General features: G+C 40.1%; 1 protein-coding gene across 6 annotated transcripts in view; it reads left to right on the forward strand.

The window, feature by feature from the left end:
• The window catches only part of LOC127000646 (uncharacterized), a 121,994-nt gene that overhangs the window by 76,577 nt on the left and 27,939 nt on the right, over positions 1–17,478 (forward strand). Inside the window, exon 1 of one of the 6 annotated variants that reach the window (XM_050864595.1) lies at positions 13,168–13,334. The exons of the other annotated variants lie outside the window; for them this stretch is intronic. Coding sequence (XP_050720552.1) covers positions 13,201–13,334 — 134 coding nt within the window. The 5' untranslated portion in view covers positions 13,168–13,200. Of the gene's footprint in view, positions 1–13,167; positions 13,335–17,478 lie in introns of those variants that run through there. 6 annotated transcript variants of the gene reach the window in all.

Here is a 17,478-nt window from a genome sequence, read left to right on the forward strand (position 1 = left end):
GCCCTGACGTCTGAACGAGGGGGGGCTGTATCTTGTAAAACACGGAACGGGAACTGTTGTCCGATAAAAACCACCGGTGGAGTACGTTCTGCCTAAGAGAGTATTTTTGTAAGATGTTTAATTTTATAGTCTTCGCCAGTGTTGTATGAAAGGGACAGATCCAAAGCCTTATTCAATGTACACAGAATATTTAATAGACCCTCTCAAATAGTAAATAGCTCATATATAAGAGAATGAGTGGTGTATTTGGGGGGACGCGAGACGCTGCGGAGACCTCGATCGGGACCCACCCAAACGTACTCCATACATGTCAGACTATAACCAGTATATAACACTTCAAAAATATTATGGTAACCTAACCTAGACGTAAGCACGGACAAAACTACCAATAAAGACTAATTAACCAAGCCGCGGCAATGCAACAATATATGGCGGCTTGTCAGTAAAGTAAACATTGCCACGCACGAAGCCTCACCACGGCCATAACACCTGATTTACTCCCAGTCTGCGAGGGTAAAACTTAACCAAACCTACCAAAAAATTACCAGAACTTCTCCTAACCTCTCGTAACCTAACCAAAACCTTAGCAAACCCTTACCAAACCTCTCTTAACCTAACCAAACCTCTCGTAACTTATTAAAAACTTACAAAACCCTTACCAAACTTCTCACAACCTAACAAAACCTTACCAAACCTCTTGTAACCTAACAAAACCTTACCAAACCTCTGGAAACCTAACCAAAACCTTACCAAACCTCTCGTAACCTAACCAAAACCTTACCAAACCCTTACCAAACCTCTCATAACCTAACCAAACCTTACCAAACCTCTCGTAACCTAACCAAACCTTACCAAACCTCTCGTAACCTAAACAAACCTTACCAAACCTCTCGTAACCTAACCAAACTCGTAGCAAACTTCTTGTAACCTAACTAAACCATTATCAAACCTCTCGTAATCTTACCAAACATAACCAACCTTTACCAAACATTACCAAACCCTTACCAAACTTCTAGTAACCTATGTAAGGTGCCAGACAGCTTGACTGGAAACAGAAAAGTTAACAAGCTGCCGGATGGATTCTCGGATGATGTGCTGGCAAATATGTTTCTAGACTTTTTTGATAGGAAAATTGAGAAATTTATCAGGAACTTTAAACCCGACGGTTACCATGGACCCGCTTTGGAAACTCCAGTCCCTGAAATTAAGTGTACAAGCTTTCAACAAGTGGATGTGGCTGTGGCGAAAACTATCGTACACAGGGTGAAACTGATGTACTGTGATAATGATCCCTTGCCGATAAGTGACATCATTAAGAATGGAATCTTCAGTAATTTCTTAAATATTATGACTGAGATGGTTAACACTATAGTCGGTTCACCCGAGTCTGAAGTGAGTATTATCGCGCAACGGCAACCTGCAGCCACACGGCGTGTCCGATTTCGTGGATACTGTATGCTAGCCTACGCATAGGAAACAGTCGTCAGTGTCAATAACGTGTAGGCAGCAATAACAAATACCGTCAATTATAATCGATTATGAGTTAAAAAAATACTAGCAATGTCGTAAATAGATGTTTTATTAATATAAAGCATTCTATTTTTTTCTCGGCGGTGGACAGCTTCAAGGCTATTTAATAACCATAATCAGAGATCTTGTAAATCAACAAAATAGCAATTTGCAACATTACTAATATTTTTAACTCATAATCGACTATAATTGACGGTATTTGTTACTGCTGCCTACACATTATTGACATTGACGACTGTTTACTATGCGTAGGCTAGCATACAGTATCCACGAAATCGGACACACCGTGTGCGGTTGCCGTTGCTGTGCGATAATACACTTCAGACTCAAGGAACTGACTATAGTATCGAAAACAAGATTTTTCCAGAGAGTGAGAAAGTGGCGATCGTGAAACCTATAGTCAAGGGTAAACTGGATCCACAGTGTTTATGTTCCTTTAGACCAGTATACAACTTGACGTTTCTATCTAAGATACTTGAAAATGTGATCCTAGATCAGCTAATGGAGCATCTGCTAATAGAGAAAGGCAGAGAGAGAGGCAGAGACAGGCAAAGAGAGAGGCAGACAAGAGGCAGTGAGAGAGGCAGAGAGATAGGCAGAGAGAGGCAGAGAGAGGGGCAGAAACAGAGGGAGAGAGAGAGGCAGAGAGGGAGGAAGACAGAGGCAGAGAGAGAGAGGCAGACACAGAGGCAGTGAGAAAGGCAGAGAGAGGCAGAGAGGAAGAGACAGGCAGAAAGAGATAGAGAGAGGCAAAGAGAGGGACAGAGAGGCAGAGAGAGAGGCAGACTGTTGACACTCTTTGTAAACTATTAGCACATTTGGGAAGCTGTTAGCACTCTTTGTAAACTGTTGACACTCTTTTAAACTGTTGGCACTCTTTGTTAATTGTTTGCACTCTTTCTAAACTGTTGGAGCTCTTTGTAAACTATTAGCACCTTTGGGAAACTGTTAACACTCTATGTAAACTGTTGACACTTTGTAAACTGTTAGCACTCTTTGTAAACTATTAGCACCTTAAATAAACTGCTAGCACTCTTTGTAAACTGTTGACACTTTGTAAACTGTCAGCACTCTTTGTAAACTGTTGGCACTCTTTGTGAACTGTTGACACTTTTTAAACTGTCAGCACTCTTTGTAAACTGTTGGCACTCTTTGTGAACTGTTGACACTTTCTAAACTGTCAGCACTCTTTGTAAACTGTTGGCACTCTTTGTAAACTATTAGCACCTTTGGCCTTTCTTTGTAGACTGTTGACATTTTGTAAACTATTGGCACTCTTAGTAAACTGCTGGCGCTCTTTGATAATTGTTAGCACTCTTTGTAAACTTTTGGCACTCTTGTCAGCTGTTGACACTCTTAGTAAACTCGGGCATTCTTTGTAAACTGTTGGCACTCTTTGTAAACTGTTGGAATTCTTTGTAAACTGTTAACACTCTATGTAAACTGTTGACACTTTGTAAACTGTTAGCACTCTTTGTAAACTATTAGCACCTTTAATAAACTGCTAGCACTCTTTGTAAACTCTTGACACTTTGTAAACTGTTGGCACTCTTTGTAAACTGTTGACATTTTGTAAACTGTTAGTACTCTTTGTAAACTGTTGGCACTCTTTGTAAACTATTGGCACTCTTAGTAAACTGTTGGCGCTCTTTGATAATTGTTAGCACTCTTTGAAAACTTTTGGCACTCTTGTGAACTGTTGGCACTCTTTGTAAACTCTGACATTTTTTATAAACTGTTGGCACTCTTTGTAAACTGTAGGCATTCTTTGTAAACTGTTAGCACTCTTTGTGAACTGTTGACACTTTGTAAACTGTTCACATCCTTTGTAAACTGTTGGCACTCTTTGTAAACTGTTGACACTCTTTGTAAACTGTCAGCACTTTTGTAAGCTGTTGGCAATCTTTTTAAGCTGTTGGCAGTCTTTGTAAGATGTTGGTACTATTTGTAAACTTTTGGCATTCTTTGTATACTATTAACACTCCTTGTAAACTGTTCGCACTCTTTGCAAACTGTTGGCACTTTCTGTAAACTGTTAACATTCTTTGTAAACTGTTGGCACTCCTTGTAAACTGTTGGCATCCTTTGTAAACTGTTAGCACTCTTTGTAAACTGTTGGCACTCTTTCTAAACTGTTAGCACTCTTTGTAAACTGTTGGCAATCTCTGTAAACTGTTAGCACTCTTTGTAAACTGTTGGCACTCTTTGAAAACTGTTAGCACTCTTTGTAAACTGTTGGCACTCTCTGTAAACTGTTAGCACTCTTTGTAAACTGTTGGCACTCTTTGTGAACTGTTGGCACTCTTTGTAAACTGTTGGCACTCTTTGTAAACTGTTAGCACTCTTAGTAAACTGTTGGTACTCTCTGTAAACTTTTAGTACTCTTTGAAAACTGTTGGCACTCTCTGCAAACTGTTGGCAATCTTTGTAAACTGTTAGCACTCTTTGTAAACCTTTAGCACGCTTTATAAACCTTTAGCACTCTTTTGAAACTATTAGCACTCTTTGTAAACTATCAGCACTCTTTGTAAACTGTTGGCACTCTTGTAAACTGTTGGCAATCTTTGTAACCTGTTGGCATTCTTTTGAAACTGTTGGCCCTGTGAAAACTGTTGGTATTCTTTGTAATTGTTAGCAAACCTTGTAAATTTTTGGAACTGTTTGTAAACTGTTGGCACTCTTTGTAGACTGTTGCCACTCTTTGTAAACTGTTGGCACTCTTTGTAAACATTTGCAACTCTTTGTAAACTGTCGGCACTCTTTGTAAACTATTGGCATTTTTTGTAAACTGTTGGAACTCTTTGTAAACTGTCGGTACTCTTTGTAAACTGTTGACACTCTTTGTAAAATGTTGGAACTACTTGTAAACTGTCGGCACTCCTTGTAAACCGTTGGCACTCTTTGTAAACTTTTGGAACTATTTGTAAAAAGTTGGCAATCTTTGTAAACTGTTGGCACTCTTTGTAAACTGCTGGCACTCTGTGTAAGTTGGTGGCACTCATTGCACACTATTGGCACTCTCTGTAAACTGTTTGCCTTCTTTGTAAACTGTTAGCACTCTTTGTAAACTGTTGGCACTCTTTGTAATCTGCTGACACTCTTTGTAAACTGGTGGCACTCTTTGTAAACTGTTGGTACTCTGTAAACTGTTGGCACTCTTTGTAAACTGTTGGCACTCTTTGTAAACTGTTGGAACTCTTTGCAAACTGCTGGCACTCTTTGCAAACTGCTGGCACTCTTTGCAAACTGTTGGCACTCTTTGTAAAGTGTTGGCACGCACTCTTTGTAAACTGATAGCACTCATTGTAAACTGTTGGCACTCTCTGTAAACTGTTAGCACTCTTTGTAAACTGTTAGCACTCTTTGTAAACTGTTGCCACTTTTTGTAAACTGTTGGCACTCTTTGTAAACTGTTAGTACTCATTGTAAACTGTTGGAATTCTCTATAAAATGTTAGCACTCATTGTAAACTGTTGGCACTCTCTGTAAACTGTTGGCACTCTTTGGAAACTGTTGGCACTCTTTGGAAACTGTTGGCAATCTTTGTAAATTTTGGCACTATTTGTAAACTGTTGGTAATCTTTGTAAACTGTCGGCACTCTTTGTAAACTGTTGGCACTCGTTGTAATCTGTTGGCTCTCTTTGTGAACTGTTGGAACAATTTGTAAAATGTTGGCACTCTTTGTAAATTGTTGGCATTCTTTGTAAACTGCTGGCACTCTTTGTAAACTGGTGGCACTCTTTGCAAACTGCTGCCAGTGTTGCGCTCTTTGTAGACTGTTGGCATTCTTTGTAAACTGTTGGCACTCTCTGTAAACTGTTAGCACTCTTTGTAAACTGTTGGCACTCTTTGTAAACTGTCGGCACGCTTTGTAAACTGTTGGCAGTCTTTGTAAACTGTTAGCACTCTTTGTAAACTGTTGACACACTCTGTAAACTGTTAGCACTCCTTGTAACCTGTTAGCACTCTTTGTAAACTGATGGCACTCTTTGTATACTGTTGGCACTCTTTGTAAACTGTTAGAACTCTTTGTAAACTGTTGGCACTCTCTGTAAACTGTTAGCACTCTTTTTAAACTGTTGGCACTCTCTGTAAACTGTTGGCACTCTTTGTAAACTGTTGGCAATCTTTGTAAACTGTTTGCACCCTGTAAACTATTCGCACTCCTTGTAAACTATTAGCACTCTTTGTAAAGTGTTGGCACTCTTGTAAACTGTTGGCAGTCTTTGTAAACTGTTGGCCCTTTGAAAACTGTTGGTACTCTTTGTAATTGTTAGTAATCTCTGTAATTTTTGGCACTATTTGTAAACTGTTGGCACTCTTTGAAAACTGTTGCCACTCTTTGTAAACTGTTAGCACTCTTTGAAAACTGTTGGAACTCTTTGTAAACTGTAGGCACTCTTTGTAAACTGTTGACACTCTTTGTAAACTGTTGGATTTCTTTATGAACTGTCGGCACTCTTTGTAAACTGTTGGCACTCTTTGTAAACTGTTGGAACTATTTGTAAAATGTTGGCACTCTTTGTAAATTATTGGCACACTTTGTAAACTGCTGGCACTCTTTGTAAACTGGTGGCACTCTTTGCAAACTGTTGGTACTCTTTGTAAACTGTTGGGACTCTTTGTTAACTGTTGGCACTCTTTGTAGACTGTTGGCACTCTTTGCAAACTGTTGGCACTCTGTAAATTGTTGGCACTCTTTGTAATCTATTAGCACTCTTTGTATTCTGTTGGCACTCTTTGTAAACGGTTGGCACTCTTTGCAAACTGTTGGCACTTTGTAAACTGTTGGCACTCTTTGTAAACTGTTAGCACTCTTTCTATGCTGTTGGTACTCTTTGTAAACTGTTGGCACTCTTTGTATACTGTTGGCACTTTTTGTATACTGTTGGCACTCTTTGTAAACTGTTGGCACTCTTTGTATACTGTTGGCACTTTTTGTATACTGTTGGCACTCTTTGTTAACTGTTGGCACTCTTTGTAAACTTTTGGCACTCTTTGTATACTGTTGGCACGCTTTGTAAACTGTTGGAACTTTTTGTATGCTGTTGGCACTCTTTGTAAACTGTTGGCACCCTTTGTAAACAGTTGACACTCTTTGTAAACTGTTGGCATTCCTTGTATACTGTTGGCACTCTTTGTAAACTGTTGGCACTCTTGTAAACTCTTGGCAGTCTTTGTAAACTGTTGGCATTCTTTGGAAAATGTTGGCCCTTTGAAAACTGTTGGTACTCTTTGTAATTGTAAGCAATCTTTGTAATTTTTTGGCACTCTTTGTAATCTGTTGCCACTCTTTTTAAACTGTTGGCACGCTTTGTATACTGTTGGCACTCTTTGTAAACTGTTGGCACGCTTTGTATACTGTTGGCACCCTTTGTAAACTGTTGCCACTCTTTGTATACTGGTGGCACTTTGTAAACTGTTGGCACGCTTTGTATACTGTTGGCACTCTTAGTATACTGTTGGCACTTTGTAAACTGTTGGCACACTTTGTATACTGTTGGCACTCTTTGTATACTGCTGGCACTTTGTAAACTGTTGGCACGCTTTGTATACTGTTGGCACTCTTTGTATACTGTTGGCACTTTGTAAACTGTTGGCACTCTTTGTATACTGCTGGCACTCTTTGTATATTGTTGGCACTCTTTGCAAACTGCAGGCACTCTTTGTATACTGTTGGCACTCTTTGCAAACCTCTGGCACTGTTTGTAAACTGTTGGCACTCTTTGGACACTGCAGGCACTCTTTGTATACTGTTGGGACTCTTTCTGGCAGTTTTTGTAAACTGTTGGCATTCTTTGTAAACTGTTGGCACTCTTTGTAAACTGTTGGCACCTTGTAAACTGTTGGCATTCTTTGTAAGCTGTTGCCATTCTTTGTAAACTGTTGGCACTCTTTGTAAACTGTTGGCACTTTGTAAACTGTTGGCATTCCATGCAAACTGTTGGCACTTTGCAAACTTTTAGCCCTCTTTGTAAACTGTTGGCACTCTTTGCAAACTGTTAGCACTCTTTGTAAACCGTCGGCACTCTGTAAACTGTCGGCCCATTGAAAACTGTTGGGATGATTACACACGTAAACATAGATGACCCTGTGTGTGCTTGGCTTAGCCGCTAACCTCACACCTACACACGGCTTGAGAGAAGGGGGGGGAGGGGTTAGCAAAGCTGGACGGTGGATCAGCTAATGCAGTGACATCTCAAGTAATGGACAGCGGACTCCTGATTTTGCGGCGCCTTTTTCATTAAGCCGCGAATTTTGGAAAATCAACGGCTTTTGTGCGAATTGCCTAACTTCCTTATTTCTAGGGCTACAGAAATGTTTTTGGTATCAATTGACGGCAAAATGAAAGGGCTATATTTTTTAATAAGCGACAGGGCTCAAAACCCGACTTGAAAGGCTAAAAATACGAATAAATGACCAAAAACCTGACTGAAAAAAACCCTGTTTTTGAGTTCCCAACCTTGAAACCCACTCATCTTTTGAGAATTACAAAAAATCTATTTAACAAATAATTTAGCCCTACCAATGTGCATTCCAATATCATGCAAAACATTTCCCTACTCTCAGTAGTGTCGTCGCTAGAGCTCAAAACGTTAACCCTTTTGAGAGCGATTTTGACAAACTCCAGACACTTTGCCGTTTTTGTCTAGTGTAGCATTGATAATATTACCTCTAGGAGGCTGTAATTTGGCATGTAGCCCCTCTTGGCAATGTAGTTTGCCCAGCTCGAAGGATATTTTGATAGCTTGATTCCAAGTTTGTCGTCGAGCAGTCACAAAATAGCCTGTTTTTCGGCCCTTTTGCCGTGATTTTGACACGAATTATTTTTTTGCTTATAATTTTTATTTATTTATATAGTGCTTTCCATTTGTTTTCTGATCTAATCTGTATTAATAGAGCTTTCATTTGCCACCAAGCACGCCTTCCTAGCTTCGGTAGTTTTTGCTCGAGCTTGACCAAAAGTTGCGACGAAAATTCGCCGAATCTGACTCATTTCACGCACCGCAACGAAAAACCTTCCTGACGCCGCAAAATTAATATATCTGCATAAATATTCATCTATGAACACTTCAATATGTTGACTATCTTGTATTAAAATCATTTTAGTATATATATATATATATATATATATATATATATATATATATATATATATATATATATATATATATATATATATATATATATATATATATATATGTAAAGTTACTATTTTTATATAATCATTTCACTACATAAATCAACCTATATGAAGCGCCTTGTTATACATGTTATTTTTTTTATTTAGTATTCAACCCTATTTCTTTCCGTTAATTTTTTTTTTTTTACAACAAAGGAGGCAGCTCAAGGGCACACAAAAAAGAAAACAATAATAAAAAAAAGCCCGCTACTCGCTGCTCCTAAAAAAGAAACAAAAGAGGTGGCCGAAAGCAAGATCAAATACGAAAGGAGAGATGTCCTGATACCCTCCTCTTGAAAGAGTTCAAGTCGTAGGCAGGAGGAAATACAGATGAAGGAAGATTGTTCCAGAGTTTACCAGCGTGAGGGATGAAAGAGTGAAGATGCTGGTTAACTCTTGCATAAGGGGTTTGGACAGTATAGGGATGAGCATGAGTAGAAAGTCGAGTGCAGCGGGGCCGCGGGAGGGGGGGAGGCATGCAGTAAGCAAGTTCAGAAGAGCAGTCAACGTGGAAATATCGATAGAAGATAGAAAGAGAGGCAACATTGCGGCTGAATTTAAGAGGTAGAAGACAATCAGTATGAGGAGGAGAGCTGATGAGACGAAGAGCCTTAGCCTCCACTCTGTCCAGAAGAGCTGTGTGAGTGGAGCCCCCCCACACATGAGATGCATACTCCATACGAGGGCGGAGAAGGCCCCTGTATATGGACAACAACTGTGCGGGGTAGAAGAACTGGCGGAGACGGTACAGAACGCCCAGCCTCGAGGAAGCTGATTTAGTAAGAGATGAGATATGAAGTTTCCAGTTGAGATTTTGAGTTAAGGATAGACCGAGGATGTTTAGTGTTGAGGAAGGTGATAGCTGGGTGTTGTCAAAAAATAGGGGATAGTTGTTTGGAAGATTGTGTCGAGTGGATAGGTGGAGAAACTGTGTTTTTGAGGCATTGAAGGACACCAGGTTCCTCTTGCCCCAATCGGAAATAATAGTAAGGTCTGAGGCTAAGCGTTCTGCAGCCTCCAGCCTTGAGTCGTTAAGTTCCTGTAGGGTGGGTCTTCTATTAAAAGAAGTTGAGTAATGCAGAGTGGAATCATCGGCGTAGGAATGGATGGGACAGTTCGTTTTGGAAAGAAGATCATCAATGAACAACAGAAAAAGAGTGGGAGATAGGACAGAACCCTGTGGGACACCACTGTTAATAGATTTAGGGGAAGAACAGTGACCGTCTACCACAACAGAAATAGAACGGTCAGAAAGGAAACTGGAGATAAAGGTACAGAGAGAAGGATAGAAACCGTAGGAGGGTAGTTTGGAAAGCAAAGATTTGTGTCAGACCCTATCAAAAGCTTTTGATATGTCTAGTGCAATAGCAAAGGTTTCACCGAAACGGCTAAGAGAGGATGACCAAGAGTCAGTTAAGAAGGCTAGGATATCACCAGTAGAACGCCCCTTGCGGAACCCATACTGGCGATCAGATAGAAGGTCAGAAGTGGAAAGGTGCTTTTGAATCTTCCGGTTAAGGATTGATTCAAAAGCTTTAGATAGACAAGAAAGTAAAGCTATAGGACGGTAGTTTGAGGGATTGGAGCGGTCATCCTTCTTAGGCACAGGCTGTATGAAGGCATACTTCCAGTAAGAAGGAAAGGTAGATGTTGACAGGCAGAGGCGAAAGAGTTTGACCAGGCAGGGTGACAGCACGGAGGCACAGTTTTTAAGGACAATAATGAATAATACATTTAATTCTTACGCAGATATATTAATTTTTGTGGCGTCAGGAAGGTTTTTCGTCGCGGCGCGTGAAATGAGTCGGTTTCAGCGATTTTTCGTCGCGACTTCCGGTCAAGCTCGAGCAAAAATTACTGAAGCTAGGAAAGCGTGCTTGGTGGCAAATGAAAGCTCTATTAATACAGATTAATAATTATAAATGATATTGGAAACCACTTAATAAATAAAAAAGGTATAAGCAAAAAGTTAGGACGTATCCAAATCGTGGCAAAACGGCCGAAAAACAGGGTATTTTTTGACGGCTCGACGACAAACTTGAAACGGAGCTATCAAACAATCTTTCGAGCTGGCCAAATTACATTGCCAAGAGGGGCTACATCCCAAATTACAGCCTTTTAGAGGCAATAGCAATGGCACACTAGACAAAAACGCCAAAGTGTCTGGAGTTCGTCAAAATCGCTCTCAGAAGGGTTTAAGTTTCGAGCTCTAACGACGAAACTACAGGGAGAAAGGAAATGTTATACATCATATTAGAAAGCACATTGGTAGGGCCAAATTATTTGGCAAATAGTTTTTTGAAATTCTCATAAAAAATGGGTTTCAAGGTTGGGAACTCAATAATAGGGTCTTTACAGAGTCGTTTTTTGCAAATTCATTCGTTTTTTCCCTTTCGAATCGGTTTTTGAGCCGTGTCCTTTATTATAAAATATAGCCCTATCATTTTTGCGTCGATTGATACGAAAATCATTTTTGTAGCCCCAGAAATAAGGGAGTTATGGCGATTCGCACCAAAGCGGTTGATTTTCAAAATTCGCAGCTTAATGACAGAGCTGGGGCAAGTTTCCGGTCCATGGTGTAGAGTTCACTGGCTAAGCGCAACAAATATGCCCTTCTTCCTTCTTTCCTTTTGATTTCCCTCCTCCCCCTCCGTGACGGTCGTTATCGTACGAGTGATAATGAGTACTAGGGAAGAGTTATTATAAATTATCTCCTATTTTGTTGTTTTCTTTTTTTTTTACAACAAAGGAAGCCGCTCAAGGGCAACAAAAATAAAGTGTCTAAAAAAAAAACCCGCTAATCACTGCTCCTATGAAACTTGAACTTTCGGGTGGAGGAATATTTTCGTGTTTAAGTCTCGTTATCAGGCAAGGTTCTTAATCTGTATCTTCTTCAATGCTTTTCACTGCTAAAAATAAAATAAAAAATAAGAACACAAAACAGTAAGGAAATGGAAGAAAACAAAAAAATAATAGATGAAATGAATAAGAAAGGTCAACAAAAGAACAAATAACATGGAAGGAAACAATGGAAGAAAACAAAGAATTAATAGATGAAATGAATAAGAAAGGTCAACAAAAGAACAAATAACATACTATACAATAAAGAATGAAGAAAACAAAGAATTATAGATACACAAATAAACAGAGATAAATAAAAATAACAAAAAACATACAAAACAGTACAAGAATGGAAGAAAACAATAAACAGACGAAAAAAAAATAATAATAAAAGAAGACATTGCGAAACAGTAAAAAAAAGGAGAAAACAAAGAATTTACATGATAATAAAGATGAATAAAAAGGAAACATGAAAGAAACATACAAAAAAAAACGGAAAACCGGAAATAAAAAGAAATTACCCCCCCCCAAAAAGGAAAAAACATACAGAAATAAAACAGAAAGACGAAAGTAATAAGAAATTACCCAAAAAAAATAAAAGAAAAAAAAACATACAAAAAAACGGAAGAACGGAAATAAGAAGAAATTACCCCAAAAAAATAATAATAGAAGGGAATAAACATGAAATAAACAAAGCATCAAAAAAGAAAAGATAAACAAAAAAAAACGCAAAACAAATCAGAAAAAAATGAACTCCCTCAAACAAGTGAAAAGAAGCAGACACAAAGAAATAAACAAACAAAAAAAAAACATTACCAAGAAAGAAACAAAGAAAGTTACAGATTCACAAAAACAACTCAATCCCCTTCAAGCAAACCTTGATGACTTCACACACACACCTGCAAGATACCTGTGTCAGCCCAATCAGGTTCTGCAGGTGTGGAAGAGGCTGTGGAATGCCTGTAGTGAGTGATGCTGTTGGTGGTGGTAGTGGGGAGGGGGAGTATAGGATTGCCTGGTAGTGATGGTGATGTGTGCATACTTGTGTGTGTGTGTGTGTGTGTGTGTGTGTGTGTGTGTGTGTGTGTGTGTGTGTGTGTGTGTGTGTGTGTGTGTGTGTGTAGGGGGGAGGGGTGATGATAGTGGTGGTGGTAGTGGTGATGATGATGGTGGTGGAGTTGCAGTGGTGGTGGTGCAGCATTCTTTGTTCAATACTGGTCGGTGAGGATTTTCCAGACGTCAGAGGGCATGTGGAGGACGTGAGGGAGGAGGAGGAGGAGGAAGAGGAGGAGGAGGAGGAGGAGGAGGAGGAGGAGGAGGAGGAGGAGGAACAAAGAAAAAAAAAAGAAGGAAAAGGAGGAGGAGGAGGATAACGGATCTTAGGGTGGTGGAGATTGGATAGTTGAGTGAAGGAGGAGGAGGAGGAGGAGGAAGAGGAGGAGGAGGAGGAGGAGGTAGTGTGTGCAGAGAAAGGGAAGGAGAGGGAGGGGACGCGGGAGGAGGAGGAGGAGAAGAAAGCAGTGTGTGCAGAGAACGAGTATATATAGGAGAGTTGGGAGGGGGAGGAGGAGGAGGGGTGGGGTACACAGTCTTCCTGGAAGAGGAGGAAGAAGAGGAGGAAGAGGAGGAGCGCTAGGAAATATAAATGCTGGAGGTGGGCTTGGAGGTCCTCAGACTCGGCTCCACCAGCACCACTGTCAACACCACCACAACAAGCACCACCACCAGTATGAAGGGGTTAATGAGCTTCCTCCTCGCCACCTGCCTCGCCCTGGCCAGGTAACTACAAGGATAAGGATATGAGTAAGAAATGGCTCGCCTACAGAGTGTTGGAGGAGTGGAACAGCCTTGGCAGTCATGTGGTGCGTGCCAGTACAAGACAATTATTTCATAAATCGGTATTCTATGACGATTCCGCCTCGCACATCACCTTTTTCCAGACCTAAAAGAAGATGAATTGGCTGGCTTCTCGTGAGTGTTTGTTCACTTTCATGAGTACGAAAGCTCTGTCGAGGTACCACCAGGGTCACTAAACTACCCACTGGCATGCCTACGATTCCTACGAAAGCCTTGCCAAATGTGTCAATGTGTATAAGAATATGTCCCTATAAGATTCATGGTTGCTGAAGATAGGTGGTGTTAGAGTCTGTGCTGAGAGGAATGACAAAACTATTCATGGATGTTATGACTTGACCGACAAAGTTAGATTTAAGCATTCATCCAGCTCTATATGCTCTGAAAAGGCGAAGTGAGCGTGGAGACTGATTAAGTTCATAAATGGGCGAAGGGTTTGATTAATAGGAGTGATGTCAATAAGCTTCTTGCGGTATAAGAGTCGCGGGTATAACTCTGCTAGTAATGGATTTGTGAGACAAGTCCAGATTCATTGAAGACACTGAATGGAGCTGGTTTATGAATAGTGGTGGATGAGTGGGACAGGTTTAGCAGTCATATGGTGAGTGCCGATACGATAGACATCTTCAAGAAGTAGATAATTTCATGGACGAGGTGAATGAAAGGAGTCAGGTTTGCAGACCAGCTCCTCTGTCAGCACAAACACACCGGCCCTTCGAGAGCAAGCAAGGTCCGAGGAGTGTCAAGTTGTTTGTCTTCACCGCGAAACTCTGCCCCCTAAGGGCGAGAAGTGTAGCGATCTGTGAAACTTTGGCGCACACACACACACACACACACACACACACACACACACACACACACACACACTGACTCAACCGAGCGACTCAACCTCCTTTAGAATGGATACACACGAGCCACTTTTTACTGGTCAGTGGCCGCCACAAAATAATGGTCAAAATAGAACACACACATCTCTATGGGTGCATGCACACGGGCCACTTTTTTGTGGTCACCACAAAACAGTGGCGAGTTGTGGCGGGCGGAGCCATTTTCCGACCACGCCACTGTGGCGAGCCACAGTGGCCGGGGATAGATACCGTTGTTTCAAATGGTAGCGTGCACACGAGCCACTATCGGTGGCCACCACCCTGCCACCCGCCGCTTTCCCTCTGTCTTGACCATAGCTGGGCACGATAACAGAAAACCTTATTCCCGATAACCGATAACTGATAATGAAAAACCTTAACGGCGATAACCGATATTCGTTAACTAGAGACACAAATATAGGCGATAACCGATAACCGATACCCGATATATATCCACAGTTCCGATACTAGCTAGCGATAAGTCCGATAGGCGAAAACGATACTATATTGATATTTCAGATAGATCAACATTGATGGATTCAAATTTTCATTATCTGTATTTAAGGAAACTTACAGAACCTTAAAACCACACGTTGATACGTACATATGGACGGTAATACTAGAAATGCCTGAACCGGTGTTGTGTTATTTGGCGTCCCCACCGTCAAAAATTGTTTACAAACACTGGTCTCATGAACGGTGCATGCTCAGACAAGCGTAGACCTGCAGTCTCACAAAGTTTTTAAACCGTAATAAAGAGTTGCTGGAAGGCTGAATCAGACATATAGTACCACTACCACCGTCCTCCCTGTTACTAGAACGGCACTCTGTACGAGTTGTATTTATATGTACAGAGTGTACGTCGTTCTAGAAACTGCGAGGATGGTGGTACTCTATGTTTGATTCAGGTTTGGGTTAAAAAAGCATTGTGAGACTGTACAGATCTACACTTAATGGCCTGAGCATGCGCAGTTCACGAGAGACCAGTGTTTGTAAACAAAAGCGCCAGCTTTTGACGATGGGACACCAAATAACACAACACCGGATGCCTTCAATACCATGGCATAATCACAAACGAATATGGAATATCAAATTTGAGGCAGTGAATAATCATTTTGGGGGCAAAGTTAAATGACTTTTCTCTATGATATATTGATTTTTGAGTAGCATAAAAAAATAACCTAGTATTTTAATTTTCATGATCTAAGTATGAAATCTCATCACCGAAGATATTTCATACCCCGAAGATTTTTCATATCACACCGGGCCACGCATGAGCAGTAGGGAGGAGACAACGTTTTTTCTGAGAGGCGGAAAAAAAGTAGCGATTATCGCTATTTTGGTTACAAAAGTAACGAAGATACCGATATATATATTTAAATAAGTAGCGGATGGTCGATAATCCGATTTTGTTATCAGCGATAAAGTATCGCGATAACTTATCGCGATAACGCCCAGCTATGGTCTTGACACTTGAACACCTGAATTTTAACTGTCATAATGATGTATAAGCATGACCTTCACGCATAACTTGTATTCAGGACATAATGGATAAACTCTTATATGCTTTCAGAACTAATGTTTCATTTCGTTTCACAGTTTTCCATATTAATTGATTCTGGTATGGATTTATTACTGAATGTGGTAGTTATATTTACCCGGAACTAGAAAGGGGAAAATGTTATGTAACCGCAAAGACTGCTGAATTACGTCAAAAAATTACATCTAATGTGACTTGATATTCTTCATGTTCAGTCTTATATTAAAATTACCGCAAGTCTCTCTTCTACTGGCACACAATTCCTCATGTTGATGTCCTGCCGTGTTATACGTGGACCAATTATTGTCATACGATGATTAAACCTATCCTGTGACCTCCTGAAGTTGTAAAAAAATGATCGTGTTCTTTTAGCTCTGTAAATAATGTGTGGAATGCTACACGCAGTAGTCTGTTGCTAAGGATGTATGGGGTGAACCCATGGCAGTACTTTCTTCAGCGCTTTTTGCCAAGAGAACACAGACAGCTGCTGCCTCTACGAGATCCATAAAGCCACGTATTGACCTCATTAGTGGCTGCCACCGAGTGGCTCGTGTGCATGGTGCACCTACCCACCACTTTTCGAGGCCACCATTTTTTGTGGTCGCTACTTTTTGTGGCGGCCACTGACCACTAAGTGTCTCGTGTGAACCCAGCCTAAAAAAAGAGAGAGAGAGAGAGAGAGAGAGAGAGAGAGAGAGAGAGAGAGAGAGAGAGAGAGAGAGAGAGAGAGAGAGAGAGAGAGAGAGAGAGAGAGAGAGAGAGAGAGAGAGAGAGAGAGAAAGCTGGAAAAGACGCTTACAAGGAGATATCATTCAGGTCTTCAAGTACTTAATGTTCAGTAACGTCGATCACTCTTTGAGTTCTTTGAGTTACAATCAACTGAAGAATTAGAAATAACGGTCTACCTATTCAAGCGAGGCGATGTAGTCAGACATTGGCATGAGTTTCTTCTCAAACCGAGTCATCCGAAATTGGAACAACCTTCCTGCAGAAGTAGTAAGTGGAAAACCATCAACTCTTTTATAAAACAAATCGACCGTTGCCTCGTGGCGACAGGAGTCAAATGAACGTACGTACTAAGTGCTTTCACCTGCTCTGCATTCAGTGAAGTGCCTGTCGAGCGGATCAAAGCTCTGGAGCGGGCAGCCTTGTGGTGAGCCAACAGGCTTCCTGCTGCCCGTGTTTCCATGTCCACTTCTTCCTTTTGTTCACTCTTTCTTATTTCCTTCCTCCTGGCAGCCACCAGACACCTCAATCCTCCTCCTCCTCCTCCTCCTCCTGTCGTATTTTCCTTTCTCTTCCTAACACTTCGGTCTTTTCTCTCTTCCTCTTCATCATTATTACTGTTGTTGTTATCATTATTATCTTTATTGTTATTATTATTATTATTATTATTATTATTATTATTATTATTATTATTATTATCATTAATATTTTTATTATTATCATTATCGTTTTTCTTCTTATTATTACTATCATTATTATCATTATTATTATTATTATTATTATTATTATTATTATTATTATTATTATTATTATTATTATTATTATCATAATTATTATTATTATTATTATTATTATTATTATTATTATTATTATTATTATTATTATTATTATTATTATCATAATTATTATTATTATTATTATTATTATTATTATCATT

The sequence above is a fragment of the Eriocheir sinensis genome, chromosome 19 (genome assembly GCF_024679095.1).
Source record: "Eriocheir sinensis breed Jianghai 21 chromosome 19, ASM2467909v1, whole genome shotgun sequence".
NCBI classification, from domain to species: Eukaryota; Metazoa; Arthropoda; class Malacostraca; order Decapoda; family Varunidae; genus Eriocheir; species Eriocheir sinensis.